This window comes from Euwallacea similis, chromosome 16, assembly GCF_039881205.1.
Source record: "Euwallacea similis isolate ESF13 chromosome 16, ESF131.1, whole genome shotgun sequence".
Classification (NCBI taxonomy): domain Eukaryota; kingdom Metazoa; phylum Arthropoda; class Insecta; order Coleoptera; family Curculionidae; genus Euwallacea; species Euwallacea similis.
In genome coordinates this window covers 4,115,016-4,139,969 of record NC_089624.1, presented here as the reverse complement: position 1 = coordinate 4,139,969, position 24,954 = coordinate 4,115,016, and the positions used below count along the sequence as shown (strand labels likewise).

The 24,954-nt window shown below is 31.9% G+C and overlaps 1 protein-coding gene across 1 annotated transcript; it reads left to right on the top strand.

Moving 5' to 3' along the window:
- The first annotated feature begins 855 nt into the window (after window positions 1-855).
- On the top strand, window positions 856-24,341 carry Mip (Myoinhibiting peptide precursor). Its single transcript, XM_066397842.1, has 5 exons — window positions 856-1,075; window positions 21,454-21,612; window positions 21,770-21,937; window positions 22,252-22,462; window positions 23,580-24,341. The coding sequence occupies exons 2-5, from the start codon at window positions 21,460-21,462 to the stop codon at window positions 23,651-23,653; spliced, it is 606 nt and encodes a 201-aa protein (XP_066253939.1). The 5' UTR covers window positions 856-1,075; window positions 21,454-21,459; the 3' UTR covers window positions 23,654-24,341.
- The last annotated feature ends 613 nt before the right edge of the window (window positions 24,342-24,954 follow it).

Here is a 24,954-nt window from a genome sequence, read left to right as displayed (position 1 = left end):
TCTTTTTCCGCAGATATCAATTCATCATCATTATCAATATCTAGATTTGCTATCTAGATGTCTATGTAGATTAATATCTAGCAAATGTGCTGACCCTTGTCGCTTTAGAGGTACATCTGGTGCTAGATCCATAAGTATTCGGGCGCAGGTTTTTTCTTTATTCATAATAAGAATTTTGGGCGTTCCTCTATGAGATTTTGATTGAAATAGACCAATCTCACCTAGTTTGTAAGTAAAGTTTTTATAAAGTTCGAGGATCTGTTGATCTGTTGATGGTATTCATAAATCCTTGACAGAGCTCCGAAAAACTTAAGCTGATTTTTCATACCTCGTTATCAGACCTTGAAAGCAATTTCAAGCCTGCAAATCAAAAACTCTGATATATACTTTGAATTTACAGAATTTAATAATTTACTACTAGTCTTTAATGCTTCAGAATCAAAAGAAAGTACGAAGTGAGAGTATTAGATAATGGTTGAAAAATACTGGTATTTTTTATACTTTAAAAATTTGTTGTGCTGAAGATGGATCTTTTGAAGTTATATTAGCACAAAATCCAAGACATTTCTTCCAAATCCGCAAGCTCATAATTGCAGAAAATCATATTGTTTCGTTTGCTTTGGAAAAGTTTGAAATTGAAATTTCTGGATTTTTTGGATATGCACATAAAATCTAAAATACAAATACAAGATCTCTATTAGAACACTATAATGACTATTACAAAGTCTTTAATCTTCCCAAAGTGTTTTCCTAAAGAGCTAATGTATGCCCCCTCAAAAAGGTTCGACTCTTTGAGAGGGAAATTCCCAGTGGTGGCGGATGGCATGTGGGTGTCCAATTGTGACCAATTCGAGAAGAAGATAACACGGGCCTTTCAGTGGGGGGACAACATTATAAAATCGAGGCAGGAAAGCGCACCAGCATATATTCATTTTGCGTTCCGCTAAGGGTTCAATTCAGAGCGATCCGTTCCGGTTTTGTGCGACCGAAGAAACTTTGCCACAGTCGCGTGTTTCGGTCAACACTTTTGGCGTCTTCGAGGGAGGTGCTTTTGTCGCTGAAGAGAAGTATTAGGGTAAGCAAAATTAATTAGAGAAGCTAGGGATATTGCAATTCGGTTTATTTATTAACTTAGGATTGTTTCGGACAAAAATAACCTCAAGAATCACTATATTAACATCATTATTTTTTTATGATCTAAGAAGAAAACACAATCAGGAAGTGGACCATATAAAACGCCCCCTATATAAAAACATACTGAAATATAGAGAGGGTGAATTGCTTCCCTTAGGCAGTGGCCATTCAGAGGAAAATTGAGTATTGCAAGGAAAACAAAATGTTCTAAAGTTGTTGTATCAACTTCAGAATATTTTCTTCTTTTTTGTTTTGTTCTTATTCACATCCAACACTGAGAAAGAAAAATGGTAATCTCAGTATTGAGGAATATTACAGGTCGCAGTGTACTTTTTAAATTCTTTTTTTGGTTAGTAAATTGCTAATTTTAATTTTTAATTTTAAGTATCAAGTTGTCTACATTTAAATTTTCTCAAAAATGTTGATTTAAAAAAATTCCCCCCAAATCAGTATTTCTCGCCGCAATTTAAAACAAACTTTTTTTTACCTTGCTTCATGATGCACATAGCGTAGAAATTATGGCAATTTTAATTATGGAGTGTCTCGCAGAAACAATAGTACAAAAAAGTATGGGGTTTAAGACAGTAAAAATTCATTTCCAATTTACTTATTATTCCAGTTACTTATATATATATATATATTCCAATTTATTATTAAAAAATAATTAATAAAACTCCCTGTAGAATAAAAAAGCAACTTTGGCATAAAACAAATTTAGCTGATTCACTCTATTTTTTACTCTTCAGGACCCAATACTCATTTGCACCATTATTTCTTAAACTCCCCATATATGGACGCCGAAGTACCAAATACAAGATAGTTACTCCTTAATGGGCCGAAGTTTTTTTTATCCATATATTCTTTCTGTTAAATATGAATTTGGCTGACGTTGAATTTGCCTTATATAAAAGATAACAAATTTCAATAGATATAGAAGGTACCAAAGTTCTAAATATTAAAAAAAAAATTGCTTTCAGTTCAGTTTTTGAGATACCTGCCAACATTTTGACTGATGGATATCATTTTAAATTTAACTCAATAAACGCATCAGGTGACTTAAAATTTATAGCTTTATATTATTCATGAGGGCAAAATATAAGATATTAGGAGCTTAAACTTACCTGAATTAAAAACCTTATAGTAGCAGGTCACTGGTCTTTTCTTTCTGAAAACTTAAATTCCCTGTTCAATATGGAAACTGAATTGGAACTTTAAGACAGTAACGTATCACCGAAGAACAAGGGATGGTAGAAAGTGTCTAATAATCTCTTGATCCTTGAATGAAGTAACCCTAAATGAATTTCCTAGGGTCAAACATTGAATAAAATATCTGATAAACTGTGGAAACTTTAGGAAAAACTGAAAATAAATAAGTGAATATGTGGGTGGCCCATTAGGTGTCAATGCAATTGGTATGACTCGACCTTATCCCTGGAACTAAGGCTGTTCGCACATTATTTTTTATAGAGATGTATGAAATATCAGGCATGCAACATGAGATATGCAAAAACACTGCTTTGCAACATAATTGCACCAATCCAATGAATTTAAACGATTATCGCTCATATAATATCGCACACCACAGCAACGTACGTAAATGTCAGCTTCTTCGTTCGAAATCCGCTTAAATTAGTGCCTTTATGACTCCAAGCAGTATTTACTGCATATCTCATGATCTATGTTTAACCCTCACCCACACCAGAGATGTATAAGACTTAAGACATGCAAGATGAGATTATTAGAAATGCTTCTTTGTATGCTGATTGGAGGGATATAGGCCAAATCAATTGAATTTCAACAAGTCTCTCATCAAGTATCCCACCTAACATCATAGACTAACGTACGGGAATATTGGTTTAGATTATTTCTTCGGGCAGTATTACTCCACGTCTTATGCGCCTCATGCCCTTCAAGCACCTTCTGTTTACTACTAACTTACTGGTTGCGTTTGTTAGACGAATCTTACGAAACTATGCTATTTTAGAAAAACACCTTTAGATTGTGAAAAAAGCAGGGAAATATTTAAAAGTAGTACGAGTTAGCAAAAAATGCTAGGATGAAACCAAGGTAGGAAAATAAATTATATCGTTTTAGTATATGAATTTACTTAAGATGATGCTAGTATCGGCAGTTCAGAGTTAGGAAAAAATATATAGAACAGAGCTTCCTATTAATAACTAAACGTATAGTTGAACCAATAATTCAATCAATATATTTGTATATAGGTGTCTCGAGGAATTACTAATCTTGTATATGGAAACAAATATTTTAGATTATTAAACGTTCTAATCTAAAGTACAGAAACGTTTGGTTTGGACTTTATTTTTTTATTCGTATCTATATCACCTTAAAGGCCATACATACATACCTCAAACGCAACTGCAAAATTGACCTTTTTATATTGGACAACGTCTTTAATTCCGATATTTTCCAATATATTTGATAATTCAGGCTGTTTTTGCTATAATTCTCCATAAAATGCTTCTGAATTTTTTATGTGTCCTCGACATAGTATTCACCCCAGCTATAATCATATCCATCAATAGCAATTGGGGTTCGGCAGTTTGTTGTAAAGTAAGGGCCACCTACGGGCATTATTGACACTGGTCCTTAATTATGCACTTATTGCAACTTGTAAAAGGTTAAGAGGAGAATTTTCCCCTATATATGCCTAAAAGAAATCGGAATATTATCCCTAATGCCCTATTTTGCAAACACACAGGGGAGTTTGAATTATGCTTCAACCGAGAAGTGGACGTTGAAAGTCGTGTTCTTGTTTCAGAAATAAAATGTTAGACACAGCAAAGAAGACCTTTGCAAATTTCAAAGTCTCAAAGTTTTATTCCAGTTTTCAGTTCTTGAGTGTACCTAATTACGAAATTTTTCAACTACGAATGGGCCAAATTTATTGGTTCACCTCTACTCTTGTTTAATACGCCGGTTAAAAAGTCCTTAAAGAAATGTGCTTCTACTCGGTTTTAAAGGCGGTTTTCGTTTTAATAACTATTGAATAAAGTTTAGAGTTGAACCTAATTATTGTTCTGCGGATTTATTGGACACCTCATCAAACCCTCTAACAATACTTTTTATTAGTCTCATTCTCGTTATTGCCTCAATAATAATTTAGTGGACGCGGCAAGCATTTGCCGTTGTCAAGAGATATTTTAAAACCAGACACATTTTAGTGTACATCATTTGCAAGGCAACAAAACCTCACAAAAGGGCTAAAATTAATAATGTGGAAGGTATATGCTTTACAAATTCCATTTTAACCGCAAAAGCACACAAATATTTTGCGAATTTACATATTTGAAGTAATGGAGTGAATCGAATTATTTTTTTATTGTGGGTGTTTTGTTTCGTTCCACCTGGGAGATCAAAAGTAAGTTCATCACTTACATTAAAAAATCAACTTGCTCTATTTACATATTTACTTAAAGTAGCTAAATGCGATTTTCTAGCTTCCATTTCCGGTGCGATCGTTTTCATTTTCCCATTATGGCAATTGCTCCAGAACCTCCCTCCTACGACTGTTGATTTCGGCCTGAGGGTCTGGTCCGTTTAAATGAAGAATTATAAATAACTTTTTCTGGTATAAATAAAGTAAAATTTAAAACGGCTAAAAAGGCGCACAAGTCTACAAGATATCCCGTTAGGTTAGAAAACCGGCACTGCCCTCGCAGTCTGTGCCCTCAGAGACATTTTAAAGTTTAAAGAGCATAAAGTACTTATTTATTTTAAGCAGAAATAAGCATTTTCCAATAGTGATAGTAATCTTATTAGATTGCAAAATATTTCGTCATAATCTGAGCTGATGGCAAAAGTAGGCATTTTTAATCCCGAATCAACCAACTTCAGTTTGCAGAAGATAATTTAAGTTCAACGTTACCTACTGGAATTGGATCTTGAAGTAATTGCCGTCTTAAATAGTTTGGCTTGTACCCCATCCCCATCAGTTAAGGGAAAATCATTCTGGATTCTAAAGATGCAGATTTGATTAAATTAGTTTTGGTTACTTAAACGGAAGTTGGCTCGATCAATCTTATTTAGTTACCGGATCAAATAGAGTCTCCATTCGAGAAGAGGGAATACGATTCGGGTGTAAACACGTGCCCAGGAGAACCTTGATTTTACCTATAATAGATTGTTTTCAATAAGGGTCTGAAAGTAACACAAAAACTATAATTTTCATATTAAGATTTTAAAATCAAAGACTGAGTTATGTTCAATCATAACACACATGTAAATATCTTGATAATTGTGGATGAATAAATTGGATTTTTTGAAACTTTTAGGCTCTGTATATTGCGATAACGATGGCTGTTTTAAAGATTTATTTTCAATTAGCTCTATCGAATTTTCAAGGAATCCAACAATCACCCATACGATTCTTGGATAATTAAATTTTAATTATATTGCTTTGGATATTGGTTAATTAAATCTTGACTAATATCTGATTTCCACACGAACTAGTTTATTCCGTTGCACCTCTTCTAAAACCTTTTTCTACTACAATTACAAAGAGCTTTTATATAATTATCATGCTTTGTCTTTTTCGTCTCTTATTATTCTCCAAATTATTCAGCTAATATGAGTTAAATTCGTAGGTATTTTTGGGACCTGAAAAACCTTCTTTGCTACATGTATTCTTACAATTCATTTTCTATCAATACTATCCATCTTGTTTTAATCTATAGAAAATATTCCTCCTATTAGATCCATACAGTTATTTCTTCCACGGATACATTTTATACGAAATTCATGGAGATATCGTTTTGCTTATCTTGCTTATATATAAGTATATGGTTATAGCCTCACACCCTGTTTATCTGCATTAAGGATCAAAACAAGCCTATTTTATACGGTCAAACCAGGACCGAGCCTGAGAAAGTCTCATCTTGGCACCACTCAGCCGGATTAAAGTGGCTGTAGTAAAATCTGATATCTACACACGCCTTGATCAAATATCGAATCTGGCTTTAATACAGTGAGATTCAACGTTATTTCATTATTTGATATCTCCAAACATTTTATTAAAAATTAACTTATTAACATTTTCAGTTAATTTGTAAAAGATCCCAAATCGAGTTCAGAAGATACTAACTTGACCCTATATAATCTCGACTTTTGGCCGGACCGGGCTTTGTTCCTTGAGATGTCCCCGGCCCGTGAAAATCTCTAATTGTAAGATCTATTCCCTTTCGTCAGCCATTTTTACTCTTAGTAATCTGATGGAGAATAATTTTCTTTCCGATTGCCTAGATATCACTAGAATATCCTAGTGGTGCTCAATAATCCTAAAATTAATTTAATACTTAATGTGATATTTTTGTTAGTTCTGCGTTAAATGATCTAAGGAGCAAACATTTGAATTGTTTAAGTGCCTAACGTGACTTCAGGAAATATTTTTGTGACTTTTGAGTTACAAAAATTTTCTGTCTGAATCTTCTAAATTAAAGTGAGCTAAAAAGAATCTGCTGTGATAGGTAATCACCCGCTATAACCTGAAGACCAATAAGTATCGCGAAATTTTTGGAGCATCCTAGACTGATAGGACAATTTTAATTTCTGATCAATAAAAATGACCTGAAGAGATTTTTTTTCGCAATTGTAGCTCATTAATGTGTAACTTCATGTAAAGTTTGTGTGACCTCTGAATGGATTGAAGTACTTTATTAAATAAACCTGTTTTTGGAATACCTGAGAAGTCGATAATTTAAAGATTTTTTAAGGTAAATCGAAAAAAATTACCGGAAATTAAACTTCTTTGAAATTCATGAGCAATTCCAGAATTACTTGAAAGGAATTCTTGCTATTTTCGATTAACGCCAAGTATTGATTTTCCTATTAATTCCTGAGAGGTATTAATAGAAGCTTCTGAGCAAATCGAAGTGTTTTGAGAAGTAATTTTTCGTATATTTGAGCAAGTCGGGGTGAAATGAAGAGAAACCTTCGTGATATCTAAATAAATCAAAGTGACACGAAATATTTTTTCCTGAAACTTAAAAATTTCTGAAACGGTTTGAAAAGAATTTTATAATGCAAACTAATTTATAAAATAATCATTTCGATTTTTTGAACAATTCTCGCATTGCCAATCCTGGTGATGTAAATGGCATTTTTGCATTTCTAAATGATAGAGAAATATGTTCATTTTAATATATTTTTTTAATGCTCAGCCACAAAGGAACATTTTTGAATTCGGAGGACAATTTGTAGTAAGCTGATGAGCAACATTTGTAGAGTTTCTGAGCTTATCATGTGATTTGTGGTTATTTTTTTGTGTTTTAACTAACTAACTCGAAAGGTCTTAAGAGTAAACAATTTATGAAGTTTCTAAATGCCTCGATGAAAAATAAAGAAGAATTTTTGTAATTTTGAGCAGCCCAAAGTAAACAAGAATTACATTTGTAGTGAGGTCCCCGAAGGGCAATTTCGAAAGAACGAAACCACGTTTCCATGGACTTATTTTTCGCAATTTTATATCAGGTTGTAGCAACCTAGAGCGAAATTTTCCTCGTATGGACATATCTCAATAAATTTTTGTTCAAATTAGTCCAATATCCGCAAGTTTCTGGAGACTGCAGTTTCCCAGGACCTAACATTACTAATATTTGTATCAGCCTTGAAATTTTCACTATAAAAACTGATTAGCATAAATCTAACAGAGGTAATAATGCCCAGATGGCACTACAATTATTTCTAGTCTTATGTCATACATTTTAAAGTAGATATATTCTGCTGTAGAAAACTAATTAGCAACATCTGTAGGCTACGGTAAGCTCGTCCCACTTTACGTCTGTGCATTCGAGTCATGTTTATAATTTATATTAAATTTTCGGCAATTTTATCGAATAATTCACTGTCAAGTGACTGTGTTTATGAATTTAATTAAACATCGTAAAATCGAGTTTGAGGAAAATTTACAGAAATGCCATGAACAGCAACGAGATCACCCATTAAATCCTCGAAATTTTTAGACAATAAGTGTTCGAAATAAAATTTTATTTCACGTTTCAAAAATCGTTATTTGCAGAAATCTGACTGCAATTGAAGTAAGTATTTTCCTAATGACCTACTAAATGGCTGTTTTATGGACTTTATTATTTCCTTTACGAGTCTGGAGGAGTCTTCTGTGTAAATTAGTATCTTTATCGTAGCAGTTAAATACTGTCCTGCGTCTCATTTTGTACTTCTCTCGTTATTGTTTTTACGTTCTGTGAGTGGTTGTTTTCTAAGTAGGTAGAATAAAATGGAAAAAATCCTCCCCTTTAGATTTTTTCCAAGCCTCTTTGACAAACTCATAAATCTTTGCCTTTGTCTTTGGCGAAGTTCCTTCAATATTCCATTAAGTCGTGTAACTTCAATATTTGATTAATCAGGTAATTCCATAAAAGTTTGTAAAGTAGCTTGTATGTGCATTAACGCAGATTAAAATACCTCAGGAGTGTTTGCAAAACCTCGACTCTCGTACTAAGGCTGGATGATCCTGAGTTCCTGCGTAGGGAAAACTTTACACATTTATAACTCCACTTTTATCTTTCCTTTTACAAACACACATGGTGCAGTTATTAAAGTTCATTAAACAAATTATTTTGTTCGCCTATAACGTGTCGGATAGAGATAATACTGCGTAAATATTATGTTGATTAATTTTAGCCACACTGTGTTATCTCTAAATCCTTTTTGATTTGTTTAATTAGAATGGGCACATTTACCGTGACACTTTCATATTTTGTTCCAACTGTAATTTTTGGCTGCGTTTCGTAATTATCCACCAATTCGGAAGGAAAAACCAATAAAATTACCATAGAAAATTTTGTTAAATGTTGCATTTTTTTATTTAAGCAAATTAGCAAACAATTGCGGTAAATAATAATTAGGTTTACTCCTTTTGTTGACAGAGCATTGTTTAACCTTCAGCTCAATCGCGAGGCTGCAAATGGGCATTATTGCTATTATAAAATGAGATTTTCAAAAGCTTTACTGCCCCTAATTTAATTTATTTTTTACTGCTCCACATTTATCCGTAAAATGTTATGTTTGCCCTTCGTTAACTAGAGCTTAAAGTTATCAAAACTGGCACAAACAACGCAAGAGTGTGAAAAAGTTCTGCGTTGCCTAAGGCTTTTAGAGCCAATTTTCATGGCTTGCATTTCAGAACTGAAAAATTTTATTTTTCATCTCTTATCCACAAAAAGCTGCTTTTAATTTAATGCAAATCAAACATGAGCAAACAAAAAAGCGCCGCTCTTAGCTAGAGATTATTCTGAGCATTGCGTTTCTATATTAGACTCCGATAGATTAGGACGTTATCAGTTCTTAGTTCCAAAAAAGAAGATTGGACTTCAACTAAGCCCAGAACATTAATCACAACGACAAGCATGATAAGCTGAATTTCTCCATTCATTCAGGTTTCAGGAGTTCTTGTTTACACGACGTCAATTTCATTGTGGAGTGGAGGAGGGGCTAATTTTCATGTAATTTGCTTTACTGCTTGTTTAACTGCATAGTTGAGAACTTTGATATAATTTGCTTAGCTTACGTTAATATCATAATGAAATCGTATGAAATAAATTCAGGATTACCATAGAAAAATCTACGCAGCTCATTAATAAAATACCAAAAGCCCTCTTGAATGTCTATTTTGGAAACATTTTTGAAGATTTTGATTTTTATAGTTCAGGTGTTCACAAACGTACCTGGTATAAGTGTCTAAAAACTAAGAAACTTCGCTGAATTTTAAACAGCAATTTGTAAATTCTGGAAGTGTGTAAGCGTAAGTGGAGGCATTTCTCCTGACTAAGCACAACATGATGTTTTCACTGATTCAAAAAGATGCTTGTAAAAAGGGCCACTTGGAGGGAATAACTCTTTCTCTTTACCAATGTTACGGTATAGCAAACAAGATAAGAGCAAAGAAATGATGATAATTTTGAGTTTCTTATGAAACGAAAATATTTCTGAAATTAAAGTGTCAACACAGTTTACAAGACGTGAACAGAATGCTAAAAATAGCAAAAACATGCAAAATATTATACCTACTTAATAAACCAGAATGCAGATGGCGAAAAGTTGTTGAGCATGAAATCGTGTTCGGTTTAAAATCATTCGTTTGAATGCACCCCTAAATTGTTAAATTTAAAGACGAGGGAAGTGCTGGAAGTTAAGTAAATTGTAGAGTTTTATTGGAACAGTTTGAAAGTGAATTAACTGGAGTAGCTAGAGAAGTTTAGGTAGAAGGTTACAATAATTACTTACGATGCTTCACAAAAACATAGTAAAGCGTGTCGTGAGTACTTTGGGCAATTAAAACTAGCCAATGTCTGCGCCAATTTCTAAAAGACTTCTTTAAATGCATGTAAGCACAGAGAAACGTTTTCAGATTCATGGTAATATATCTTCACTTTTTGCAAATTTACATTTGGCAAGATAACTGGAACGAACGTTTCCTTAGTGGGTCATATTCGTCATGTCGAAAGCGTCATTATTTATTAAAAAAGGGCACATTGCCTGCTTTGTCATTTTTCAAATTGTGCTCCATTGAGGATCAAAATATATCAGAACAACTTCCTCTTTAGCAAATGCAACTGACTTCATATTATGTGTAACTTACGCCAAAGAATCACTTTTGGGTCTTTTGGAAAATTATAATAGTCAAGTACTTTCCCTTTTTCGAGCCCGTCATGGGTGGGCCATTTATAAAGAATGAAGGCTTAGATATGGATATAAAGGGAGAATAAATTCCTGATGATGATTTTGAACGGAAGACAAATTACTGAGGTTTATTCTTTATTTTAAACATACTCGTAGATTTTTATATTGGATGTTTTCTGGATTTATGCATACTAAAAAAAGGATCCCCTTTTCTTCCATTTAAACATGAATCATATCTGTTTTTTTTTTTATTTATGTCCACATATGCCAAAAAGAACGGTTTTCGTACCTCATTGAATTTCAAATCAAACCACGTATTTTTCCAGGAAATTTGCTTTGTTTCGCTTTAGATAGGGTCGTGTATAATATATTTCACTATCTAAACAGTATGTATGTAATTTTATTCGAAATGAGTCGGATTTCCAGTATAAGTAGAAAATTGAAAGCTCATAATATATCAATATAAGAATCAAAAAAAGTCATATGAAATAGAGACGCAAATATCAGAAAGGGGAATTTAAATTGTTAGGTATTAAGCTTTGAAATAGTGCTATTATTTACAGAAAAGGGACTTGAAATAGTATATCCTTTATAAGTCTTTTACGGTGGTTTTATGATTTGTATGCTTCTGTCTTTTACTAATTAGATTCAGCTGGGATAGATTTTTAATATCTATTTGAAGGCGAACTTTGAGGAATGCATCGAGTACAATATGGAAAAATTTCTAGAAGCAATGTTCGTAAAGCTTTAACGATCGGCTAGAAAGTGTTTCTCACACTTGCAAATTTTGTGGGCTTAAAATTCGCACTTTGCCCCTAAATATCTCGGAAACTGATGTGAAGGCATTCCCTCATTCATTTCATGAATCATTCAGAATTCGAAACGGAGGGTAGTATTTGCCATTTTAGATACTTATAATATATGTTCCCATTGCAATGCTTAGAAATCCAATAATCTTTTCAAGACGAAATTATCCCTCATTCAATTCATCATGCAGCTCTAAAACTTTCAAGTTCAATTTTGCTCACGTTTCACTCTCCGAAATGGAGAAACATAGAAGTTGAGCTAACCTTCGTTACTTATCCACTGAATTGTAACTTTTTCCGTGTATACCCTACGATGTTAGATTTTAAATCCCGGATGGCTTTTATAAGCGTGACTATTCAACTTTTGAAACCTCATACTTTTGCAGTCCACAGAAATTGTTTTCAAGTCAAAATGTATTTTTTAATTTTTTCCATTCAAAAGAATTTAACTTTGAGGTATAGCTAACCATATTATTAATATCAATTCTAACATTTTTCCAAAATTAATATAGTATACATATTTGTAAACCTTATAAAATTTTATGTCCTTTTAGCATTCCTTTTCAAGATTCATACAAATACACGTTTTGCAAAGAATCTGAAGTAGCCTTTCTTATCAGTTAAATATTAACTACGATCGCCATCCTCGATTCTCAATTTCCGAATATGCGTAATTTTGACGCAAACGTAATTTCAATTAACTATGAATTTTTTCTATTTTCTGAGAATTTACCGTTATTTTTCACCTAACGAAATGATAAACTTTTCACCAGTTTAGACAAAGTTTTCCGGGGTTGAAAATTCATGAAAACTTCAACTGCTTTTGTTAGAATCTGTGTTCATGGGCATGTGGCCCAAGTGGAGGTGATATTATTGACATAGACCGCAGAGCATTTTTTTATTATATTATAGTTTATGTCTAGGTTTAAATTTAAATATACGAACAAAAAATATGAGAACAATGCTAGTCTAGCTAAGGTGCCTCTTTTGAATCCCATTTGAAATAAGCAAGTCGATGAACTTTTAAGTCAAGCAACTTTAGAGGCAGCTTGTAGAAGACTTTTTGTTCAATTTAAATAAGTCAAAACGTAGCTTATTAGATCCCCTTTGAGTCCTTAAACACCGATTGCAAAATTCGTAGCGGTTAGAATACAATGCCGATATCCGTGGGATTTTGCAGCTGTCCAAATTTTCAAAATTTCCGGTATAACTCGGAAACGGTAAATATTAGACAGACGATACTTTGCATAAACTGGCCTTGAAATTTAACGAGAAATTCAAAAATGATAAAAAAATAAGGAGTTCCGTTTAAAATAACGAAGTTGATAGCTACTTCTGGTGTAACCGGAAGTGCTGCCATTTTGACAATATTTTACTTGGATTTAAAATGCTCGATTTTTGCTTGAAACCAAGTTTCATTGGGCTACGATAGTGGGAAGTCAGAAATTTTCTAATGAAAGAATTGCGTGACTATCCTTGTGTAAAAATATTTGTTCTATAAGATAGCTTAACTAGACTCATATATCTCATGTTCAACTGAAAGTGAGTTATCTCCACTTTTAAACTACTCTCCTAACTCCTCCTCATCGCTTTCAATGCACACTTTCTTGGTGATTAACTTCACGAAACTGTAAGTTTCGTTTATGAAATGTTAAAGAAAAATCAAAAATGCGAAATTTGGGAGCATATTTGCCTTACTTTTAAATTCAATATGAATTATGACATGTTGAGTTATTTTCACTTTTCTTTCAAATTTTTTTTCATGTAAAAAAATTTGCAAGTTGACGAACTCCTGAAGATGAAAACGTTTCAAGTTGATTTATACCTTTATTTGAAGCTCATGAAATGATAATCCTTTTGAAGAATTCAAAACTTGAAAATTGAAGATAATTTAGTTATGGAAATAAGAATTAATTACAAATTTGTAGTGAAAATGCTTTGAGTTTGAGGCGATCAGTATGCAATAAGCCTATGATTTTAGTTTTAGTCAGTACCTACAAATTGTATGTTAGCTCTTATAATCATTCCCAAGAGCTTTACTTACGTCTTTGTCTAAATTCTAATGCCCAAATAATCGTATAATAAGTTTACTCTTGGTCATAATTTTAGTCAGTCTCAGGTCTGGAATAAGTAAGTATAATAAAACTCCCACATCTTTTATTACACTTTCTGTTTCCCAGATGTCTCAGAATCAGTATTTCTCAGCACGAATAACTTCTTCCAACACATACATATTTAAAAACTTCGTAAACTCCTGTACCTTTCCTTCTACCATGTAACTTCTCAGACTTGATTAAGAATTACTCCCTCTCGGCACATTTCTTGATATGGTTCCAAATAATTTTGCTATAACTGAGAAGTGTAATAAATTCGAAAATACATTAAAGTTCCCATTGCTTCGTGCACATATTTGCAAGGTTGGTAATGCCGTAATAAACGTCCAGCAAACCCCACGGGGAGCAGTAACAAAACTGAAATCTCGCGATTTTATCCGATAATGGCGTTACGTTGTTAACTATTGAAAATTGTGGGAGGTCTATTCATACGTTAGTAAGTCTATTAGAAATTGCTAATAATTCATAGGTATTACGTGTGTAACACAGGAAATATTTAATCTTAATCGACGGCTTACCTTCATGGATAGAAAATTTGAATGAACTACGTAATCCTCTAACGCACTCCAAATTTGAATTAAAAATTAGGAAACTTTACCGAAATAGAAACTGAGCAACAGATAATAGCAAATCCTTACTTCAATATACAATATATTCTCTTTACACATGAAGTATGCCCCAACATTCTGAGGGGGTCTCCTTGAACTTTACTTTTAACCAGCAAAGACTCTCAATCTGTTCGGCAATTTAAATATTTTTTCCTGTTAATTATTTAATCATTTTCTGCAAGAAAAGTCGCTTTAGCCATTTATCATAAATACAGTGATGTAAAAATTCCGATAAGGGAATAAGTAGTTATATGTATAGTACACTACCATAGTGTGAATTAAGCTCTCAATCCACATAGAAACCGCTGAGCTATTGCTTATAGGCGTCCATCAATCTACTCCTTCATTTAACTTATATAATTGAGTGTTTGTAAGTCGGATCCGTCCAGCGATAAATCCTCTCGCTTTATAGTAAATTACTGCATGAATTCCTCATTTATGCGGGACCAAACTCTTGTCTCGGTCAAACGAACAGGATTCAATTAGGACCAGTGGCGTTTAAAGAGTGAAAACAATTCGCTTCCATTTACATATGGAGAGGTTTCGATTAACACAAGCGTTGCCAGAATTGAAAAAAAAAACAAAAAAAAACAATTAACCGGCAAAACGTCACTTCGAATCAGATTGAAAAGTCGTTTAATTGAACCTAGCGATTGTCACGTTTTAAACGGGGATTAGGAAAACGTGGACCTTATTGGAATGGAAATTATTTTGGACAATACATGTTCATGTACGTAACCAATTGTTACAGTTGTCAATGTATTGTTTTTCACTGAGGATAACTGTTTTTTGTTAATTTCATTACATTTCTTGACAAAGAGGTGAATGCGAAGCCACCATGCACCTGTTGCAGAGTCATTTGCTCTTCTGTTAAAATTATAACACTTCAACGTCTCTTAACTTGAAGCTTGACTGACAATATAACAGCAATATGTTTCACACAAACATTTTTCAGATGTACCCTTTTTTTAATGGGAGGACCTAAAGCGTTTTGTATTCTTAATATCATTGATAAAAATATTGACTACCTCATTTTTGAACCAAGAAGTTCCTTCAGTTTGGTATTCTGAAACATGAAGGTTCGGTAAATTAAAAATTGCGTATTTCTGTTGATTAAAACAACTTTTTAAACCTGGTTAATTCCCTGTTTCGAAAATTTATTTATTTCTGGACCTATTAACACTTGAACCTTAAAAGACTTTACATAATGAGATTTCCTTCAAGGGTTGACTATTTCTAGATTCACCTGTTGCCTGACAAGGCCTTTCTATGGCAACAGAGTTATTGAGATTTAGAATAATTGTACTGTATTTTTTTTCAGATTAAACAAGCATTTTTGGTAACATATTGGATTCTCTATAAGATTTAAAATAATTGGAAAAATTGCATCGTTCTGTTTATTAAAATACTGCTAGGAACCTGATAGATTCCTACCAATACTTGACTTTTTCTGAATCTATATATTCAAAATGTAAGGTATTTTTTGCTTAAAAAAATTTGCTGTAAAAGGAAAACGAAAGCTAGTTTTAAACTCTTCAAACCTTGGAAAAAAAAATTCAAACTTCATATTTCATTGTCCGATCTTGTAAAAGTTCGAAACTGAATTACCTTAAATTGCAACATTTTGTGTATATTACATTTCAATATATCAGAGCCTTCTTAGGCAGAATTAGAAGCAATTTTCCACTTTTCAAACGCAAAAATTTGTTTTTATTATAGAGAGTTTTCCCTTGTCATTTTCAAGCCTTACCTGTCTCACTTTTCGTTTCCAGAGACCACTAATAAATAGAACTATTTTTATTCATGATCGAAAACTTTCTTTAAATTTGGAAAGATTTTTTTAGTATAAAATTTTTTGTTTTTGAAAATTGCATGAAAAAATGTTCTGAAATTAACATAATAATTGGAGATTTCTCCAAAAGGCCTACTTACCAAGATTAGTGTTTTGTATTATGCATAAAATATTTCCCGTTTACTACAGGTCCGAAATTTCCAAGTTATTTGTATAACTGCAATGTTAGCTGACATTCTTGTTATGCATTTATCCGAAACTCTCTCTAGGGAGGAATATTTTGTTCTCCTAATTTGAAGTTAAACCGAAACATACCGCAAATGAAATCATTCAACATGAAAAGGAAATTTATAGAATTTTTTGTCAGTTTTGCAATGATATTAATGCAGATTGTAACTCCTACATCAGCAACCTACACAACTTTAGAATTGGATCATACTTTAAACCAAGATGTGCAATTGCCTTCCTGGAAGAAAGATTTATAGGAATTCTAAGCAAATTGAATATGATTGATTGGAAGCAATGATGGCAAAAGTTGATAAAATTTTTCAAAATTGGGAAACTGTTGAAACAAAAATATGTTCAGCTGATATTGCTGATAAGAGAGAGATATATTAGATTTATTTATCTAAATCACATTTTTGAACACAAGTTACTTTACACGTGGGAATTAGCATATACCACGCTTTAGTCTACGTCTAATAACATTTTCAATTAAAACTATTTTTTATAGGTAAGCATATTAATCCATATTTTAAAACATATTTGAACTGCAAAATCTTTCATTCGCTCCATAAAAGTGTGATTTTTAAAAATGGTTTATTCATAAAGTTTCATAAGATTAACTTAAGAAAACCTTAAGACTATAAATATTTTTCAAAAAAAAGCGAAAGTATTGTGCAAATTTCGATTTTAGACCGATTTTTGATTCAGGACTTTCATACCAGAAATTTTACAGAGTCAAAAATGTTTAAAAACTTACAAAATTGGAATTTGATAATTCATAGGCAGGTTTGAAACTATGCAGCTAGTATGGTATAAAAAAAAACAAGTTCTCATTGAATTAACATCCTTTAATTGCCATAAATGCTAAGCTGTAAAGAACAGATGCGTATTATGCATATAGATTACATACATATCTAGATCTGTGTGAGAAAGGAAAATCTAAGATTACAAATTCAGATTCCCATTAAAAAGAGAAACATAAATATGTTGCTAATTTTTTTCCAACGTTCAGAATGTAAATTAACGGTCTTCGCTTGAATTAATGCCAAACTGCTGCTGAAATTTTCAAAATCAAAATTAGCGTAAAAATCTAGAAAATACTATGTCGGCCATAAGAAAAAAAATATTGTATAACATTTGTATGTTGTATGTTAGGAAAAATTTTACTATACAGGGTTATTCACGCTATATGGCGCGGAATATTGTGGCTAAAATACGAGGCTTTCAAAAGGTTTCACTTTTGGGCTATATGGGGATCTATTATGGCTACTTTTTAAAATTATTTTCATATTATACAGGGTGTCCCAAAATCCCTAAAAATATCAAAGTTGTGTTTTTTTAATGGAACTCTCTGTATATTATTGCATTTTTGGATTCTCCGATCAAAATAAGTGTCTGTTTTAATAAGGTTTACTATACCTAAAACTTAAGGTTTTTTAAATAATTTGAATTTCATCAAAATTTGACCTAATTTTCATGTTTTAAACACTTAAGAAGTATTTAAGTTATGCAAGTTCAATTTACAGTGTAGTGTAACAATAGATCATATTTTATATCCCAATCATGATAAACTTGCCATTTTATACAGGATGTGCAAAAATTAAAACTAATCAAATAAGAACTTTAAGTGACTATAACTTGATTAATTTAAATACAATGCTATAATTTTTAACTTACCAGGATATGTAATTTTTAATTACCTATTGAATGGTATTAGGGTGTTTATAACTAAGTCTTCGCGTTTTTACAGAATACGTTAAATAATTGTTCTTTGCGCCATTTGGTGTTATTTAATTCAAAGTTCTAAATCATATATCAACTATAACATAAAACAGAAAAAAAAATTTATAATAGATGTTCGAAATGTCTACCGTCTATTTCTAGGCATTTACAAATTCTTTTTTTAAAACCACTACTAACTCTGGAAAGCATTTGCGGAGTAACAGTTTCAAACGCGTCTCTTATACGTGTTTTCATATCCTGTGAAGTTGTCGGAGGCGTATTGTAGACAATTCCTTTTATGTATCCCCACAAAAAGAAATCTAGCGGAGTTAAGTCCGGGGATCTGGGGGGCCAATTTTGATATCCATTTCTTCCAATCCACCTTTTTTTAAAGTTGGCATTTAAAAATTGCCGAATCTCGCGATGATAATGAGGCGGAGCTCCATCCAATTGAAGCCACATGGTGGTTCTAATAGTTAAAGGGACTTTTTCTAATAACACTGGAAATTGGTGTAAAAGGAAATTTAGAAACATCACACCATTTAAAGGTCCTTCAAAAAAATACGGTCCAATTAAATATGGACCCAGTATTCCACCCCACACATTAACGGACCATCTATTCTGATTTCTCATAACTCTGTATTCATGAGGATTCGAATCAGAATAGTAATGAAAGTTGTGTCTATTTACAAGACCATTGTTATGGAAAGTACATTCGTCACTAAATAGAACTTCATCGAAAAAGTTTTCATTTTCTGCCACTTTATCTAACACCCACATGCAAAATTCTGTTCGGTTGTCAAAATCATATCCATAAAGTTCTTGGCAAAGCTGTATTTTATAAGGATAAAAACTATGTTTTTTAAGAATTCTTGAAACACTTGCTTGACTAATGTTCGTAACTTCGGATATCAAATTTTGACTAATATTGGGATTTTCGATAACTGAACCAACTACCATAAAAACATTTTCGTCATCTTCAGTGACAGACTTCCTTGTAATGGGTTTCTTGTAACTGACACTTCCTGTCTTTTGAAATTGGTGCAATAATCTTTCAAAAACGGCTGGCTTAGGATGTTTTCTTTCGGGAAACCTTTGAGCATAAACTCGAGAAGCCAATAAACAATTCTTATGACATTCTCCAAGAATAAAAATTATGTCAATACGCTCTTCTTTTGGGTAAATCTTCATTTTAATTATGTAACCCCACAACAACATTTCAAATCTATTTTAATTCAACGATCTAAGCGTCCAAAATTACGAAAAATAATACCATTCTAGCAAAAACGAAAAACAAACTACGCAGACTAAACTGACAGATTAAATAAATTATTTGACATTTTAAAATATACATTTGAATTTGAATTATACATTGGAATTTTGAACTAATAACACCAAATGGCGCAAAGAACAATTATTTAGCGTATTCTGTAAAAACGCGAAGACTTAGTTATGAACACCCTAATACCATTTGATAGGTAATCCAAAATTATATATCCTGGTAAGTTAAAAAATATAGCGTTGTATTTAAATTAATCAAGTTATAGCCACTTAAAATTCTTATTTGATTAGTTTTAATTTTTGCACATCCTGTATAAAATGGCAAGTTTATCATGATTGGAATATAAAATATGATCCATTGTTACACTACACTGTAAATTGCATTTGCATAACTTAAATACTTCTTAAGTGTTTAAAACATGAAAATTAGGTCAAATTTTGATAAAATTCAAATTATTTAAAAAACCTTAAGTTTTAGGTATAGTAAACCTTATTAAAACATACACTTATTTTGATCGGAGAATCCAAAAATGCAATAATTTACAGAGGGTTCCATTAAAAAAAACACAACTTTGATACTTTGAAGGCTTTTGGGACACCCTGTATAATATGAAAATAATTTTAAAAAGTAGCCATAATAGATCCACATATAGCCCAAAAGTGAAACTTTTTGAAAGCCTCGTATTTTAGCCATAATATTCCGCGCCATATAGCGTGAATAACCCTGTATATTTACACAGATTCTCCATTAAAAAGTGTAAAAAATGTTTGAAGTACTACTTAAAAATTAGAAAGTTGTCTCAACTCAAAATAATTTGTCAGTATTGTAACTTTAATATTGATTTTTATTTATTTGTTAATATGAAATAATGATGTTGATTAAGTAAATTTTTAATATCAAAATTAAGCAGTGCGCCTATTACGAATACATTAAGTTTTCGTTAAGTGAATATAACTATAAATTTCATATCATTCGAAGCGATGAAGGATAAGAGTTTATGTTATTTGTCAATATCAGAAACTACACGTGAAATAATTTCTGTTGATATCATAGATTTCATATTCCTAAAATTATACAGCACTTTTATTATGAAAAAAATGAAGTTTTGGTTAAGGGAACATGACCAATGTTTCACCCCATTCTAGACAGTGAATTTTTACTGATATAAGCATTATGGTGGTGGAAATGGACCATGACGATAAGTTTAAGATATTCAAAGTAGTGAGCAACTCGAGTTCGTGCAAATATTCAAAAATTTGGAATAATTTTCAGTGATATGGTAAATTTTCTCAACAGTTTTCTACTGTATAGAAAATGTAATTATCTAATCAAAATGTCAGTGGTTGAAAAAATATATTCAATATAATAATAAATTCAGTATAATACTATTAGTTCTAACTTCAATGGGGAAATCAGTTAAAATTGAGATGTTTCCTAGGTTATTTTCACAAATCGGTTGGAAACAATTACAAATAAGAAAAAAATGCAGGAGGCAACTGAACAATCAGTAGCGGACGACGAAAAAGTTTGGGCTGAATAAGGGAATTGACCCTAAAAGAACACCACCTTGTAAAGTTTAACAGTGATTTTTTAAATCTAGTTGTGAGAATTTTAAACATTATCAAACATTATTTAGAAAATTTTTACTTGATATTTCAAAAACTGAAACATTTCTAAAGTAAACCCTTAACAATTTTTTTATTTTAACATTATATAGTCTCAGTAACGAAACTTTTGCGACTTTTTGCTTAAATGATGAATAATTTTACAAAAATTCTAACACAGACTGACTCTATTTCAGTCAGAAATCCCAGCTCTTTTACTTTATAATTTGCCAAGTATAGGTATATTCAATAAGCAAGTTTCCGTGAATACGGCAATGAAATTAGCATAAAAGTTTGTTTGAAACTAACTAAAAGATTATATTATGTAACTAATTAGAAGACTCATCTAGATGATAAAAGAAAATCACAATGGGATGTCTCATTATAATATCTACAAGAACCTCTTCAGCTGGGATAAATCCATTATCACTGTTACTCCTAATATGATTTCCTTTTGTTTATGACGAATTTTATAATTCTACATATCAAAAACGTTACTCAAATTTCAGGTCGCAATGATATCTGGAAAATGGTCATCGGCTTTGAGAGGGCCTTATGAGATGTTCTTATACGTCATAGCTTTTGCAGTATGCCTGGAGGCGTTAGTTTTGGTGGATGCCAACGACTTGCCAATACCACCTAGAAAATCCTTAGAGGAAAATCCACAGGTAAAATCTGTTTGAATTGAAATACGACAAATCCCTTGGAAATAGAATGAGCTTTTATCCTACGATTACTATCGGGTGTAAACAATTTTATGGGGTGGGTTTTAGGATATACGAAGGGAAAATAGGATCCTTAGTACACTTCATTGTCATGTTTCAGTTAGAAAATGATGAATATTCGAAGAGAGGCTGGAAGACTGATTTGCCTATGTGGGGCAAACGGGGATGGAACAATTTACACTCCGGCTGGGGGAAGCGGGATTCTAACTCCGAAGACGATGATGGGTTGACTCAGGTGATGGATAAACGAGCATGGCAAAGACTTCAGGTTAGATGGTTGTTCCTTTTCGTTGTAAAAAGTAATTTCTTTTATTAGTTATAATATAGAAGTTTAGGGCGCGTTAATTTCACTAATTCCGAGTTTTACAGGGAAGTAAAATTTTACTATCCATTTGGGAAAATATTCTTGAGAATATACACCAAGGGAAGCAAGGCGCCTTAAACAACAATTTTTAATCCACTTTTTTCTATTTTTAATTCTGTTTCAATTTGGGATATGGAGTGTTTTAATTTAGTTAAAACTCCTTCCTCTGTTTAGCGCTTACTAAGTATATACATTGAAGGAAATTTGTATTGTTTCAGGGAGGTTGGGGTAAGAGGTTCGCTCCTTATAATGACGACGACGCAGTGTTACGGCAATTAGCTGCAGCTCTGGACGAAGACGTCAGTGACAATAACATTGACTTCTATCCAGATCAAGAACTAGATTTGTCGCATGAAGTCAACAAGAGAAATTGGAGGAGTCTTAACGAGGGTTGGGGGAAAAGGAGTAACAAATGGGACAAATTCAGAGGTGAGGTACAATGTTTCGAAACTCGAATCAATAACACTGAAATTTGGCTTATACAGAGAACCCACTCAGGATATATGAAAAACATAAAATGTAACAAAAAACTAACTTTCCTAAAGTCCCATTAAGCCAGTCACTTAAGTGTAAAATTTGAAAGATCGAGGAGACTCGCAAGAGTAACAAAGAAACTTTAATTAAAATCTCTCTATAAAATCAAAAACTGTAAAATCGATTCCCCGCAAACTTTTGCCTATAGAAATTGGGAAATGATGTCATGCGAATGGTTCCTTTAATTTTATGCCCCTAGGGAATGTAATGAATTCAGCTTTCATTTTAAAGTCAATCGAAAGGTAAAATGTGTAGATTTCACATTAAACAAAGTTTTGTTATCGCTTTCATTATCTAGGTATACCTAATACAAACAATAATAAATTTTGTAAACCAACATTCCAGTAAAATGGATTTTGTCTAGTGTACATATTGTAAATGAACCAAAAATAAGCTGCGAACAGAGTTTTCTATAGAATCTGAAAATAAAATACAAAATAGATGTTTCTGGTTAAAAAAATAAAATAATTCTCATAACTTATATTTAGATCACTATATGTAAATTTCAAAAATGTGCAACTAAAAATTAAAATTGGTGGGTACGAGCGTTTCTCCGAAGAAGCCAATGTGTTCTTGGCCTCGCGACATTAATCTTTATCATCCTGCAGTCCGTCCTAATATCCCCGGACTAATATTAGTAATGGGCGATTTCAAGAACAATTTCTCCTATCTAGATTCATTATTTTGGTGAATTAAAAAACCACAAATATACCGACCTAATAAAGCAAAACGTGTTAAAGAAAAATTTTTAGGTGATGCAGTAACAAAAACGATATTTGGGCAATGATAATTAGTCATGGCATTCATTCATATTTTTACTTCTTTTATACTACAAAAATTTGGGAGAGATTAGATAATATCATCGTGAAATTTAATATAGATAAAATCGTCGTGAAACTACTTCCTGCACACAATAGCGACTAGTTACTTATTGAAACTTTCAATTCTGCTAAGAATAAAAATCTTGACCATTTATTTCAAATTTTAGTACATGCAGATACTTTATTTCCAGGATCGTGGGGTAAACGCCAGCCAGCCTGGAACAATCTGAAAGGTCTTTGGGGTAAACGCAGCGTCGCCGAATAAAGTTATCTCGACGTTATCTGCTCCTCTTTTACTGCTTTGTTCTCACTTACCAAACGAAAACAAATACAAAACAAGTATAATTTTACTTTATTATTGTGGATAAGCAACTCTGCTACGCCTGCTCTTATAAAATTTAATTAAATACAAATATAGATGTATTCATGTATTGTTCTACGTTTGTGTAAACTAAAACAATAGATGTTTTTCTGCATTTAGAAGACTAGTTTTGTTATAGCAGATTGCAAAACGTGTAATTTTATATCAACATTCGTATATGCGCTTACGTCTATTCCTTCTAAAAAATATTGAATTTGAATATTTACATATTAACTTGTAATGGAGCGGCTGACCAGGAGCTATTGATATAAAGCAAAACAAAAGGGAGAAAAATTGTAAGTTCAGCCTCAAAGTGTATAATGATACGATTGTAAAAGTCTAATACCCTTTTCCTCCGGTTATTAATGTGCATTATGTATAATTTTAAGTTGGGAGAATGAATATTGTAAGCTGTAACATTTGTAATTATACCAAATAAATTTCAAACTATTCCAGTTTGTTTCGTATATAAAATTCAAAAATATATTATAATATACCTCTACTTGTTTAATTAAGGATAAAATGTGCTAATTAATATAATAAAGAAATAATAGAATTAAGACAATGTTATGGAATAAATTAATAAGAGCATCCTGATGGCCTTAGCTTGGTTTTATCTTTATGAATCCTTAGGTATATTCATTTTTAGTCTAGTTTCAATATTACTTTTCTTTTTTGCCCACCTTAAACTCAATATCACCTAAACATTTTATGGAGTATTATACCGTTTTCGACTATATGTAATTCAAAAAGCAGTCAAACGTAATTCAGAATAAACAACTGTTCATTAATCAGAAAACGTAAATTGAGTACAGTCAACTGTAATTCAAAAATCAATTCAGAAGTATCACTAATATAGAGATAAAAAAGTGTCAAGAGAATTTGCATCGACTGTATACAGGGTGTTTTCAAAAATGTGGACAACATCCCCGAACTAAAAAGTTCTTGTCAAAAGATTGTACTTGTGCTTATAAATTACTTTTTCAAAACTTACCCTTATGGAAACACAGCTGTTCAAAATTTGATAGCTAAAATGGTACTTTCTAAATAACTTTTTTCCAGTTGATGAAATTTAATGAATTTATTTCAAAGTAATAAGTTTATTTTTAACAATTTTTATTTTTAACATTTAACACAAAAATGTTGTTTATTTTCGCATCTATGCAACAGAGTAAAAAATACGCGCAAAATTCCATTATTTTTGT

Coding starts and splice junctions, on each gene's coding strand:
- Mip (XM_066397842.1), top strand. CDS start 21,460: ATGATATCTGGAAAATGGTCATCGGCTTTGAGAGGGCCTTATGAGATG. Junction 21,613..21,769: donor CCTTAGAGGAAAATCCACAG/GTAAAATCTGTT, acceptor GTCATGTTTCAG/TTAGAAAATGATGAATATTC. Junction 21,938..22,251: donor GAGCATGGCAAAGACTTCAG/GTTAGATGGTTG, acceptor GTATTGTTTCAG/GGAGGTTGGGGTAAGAGGTT.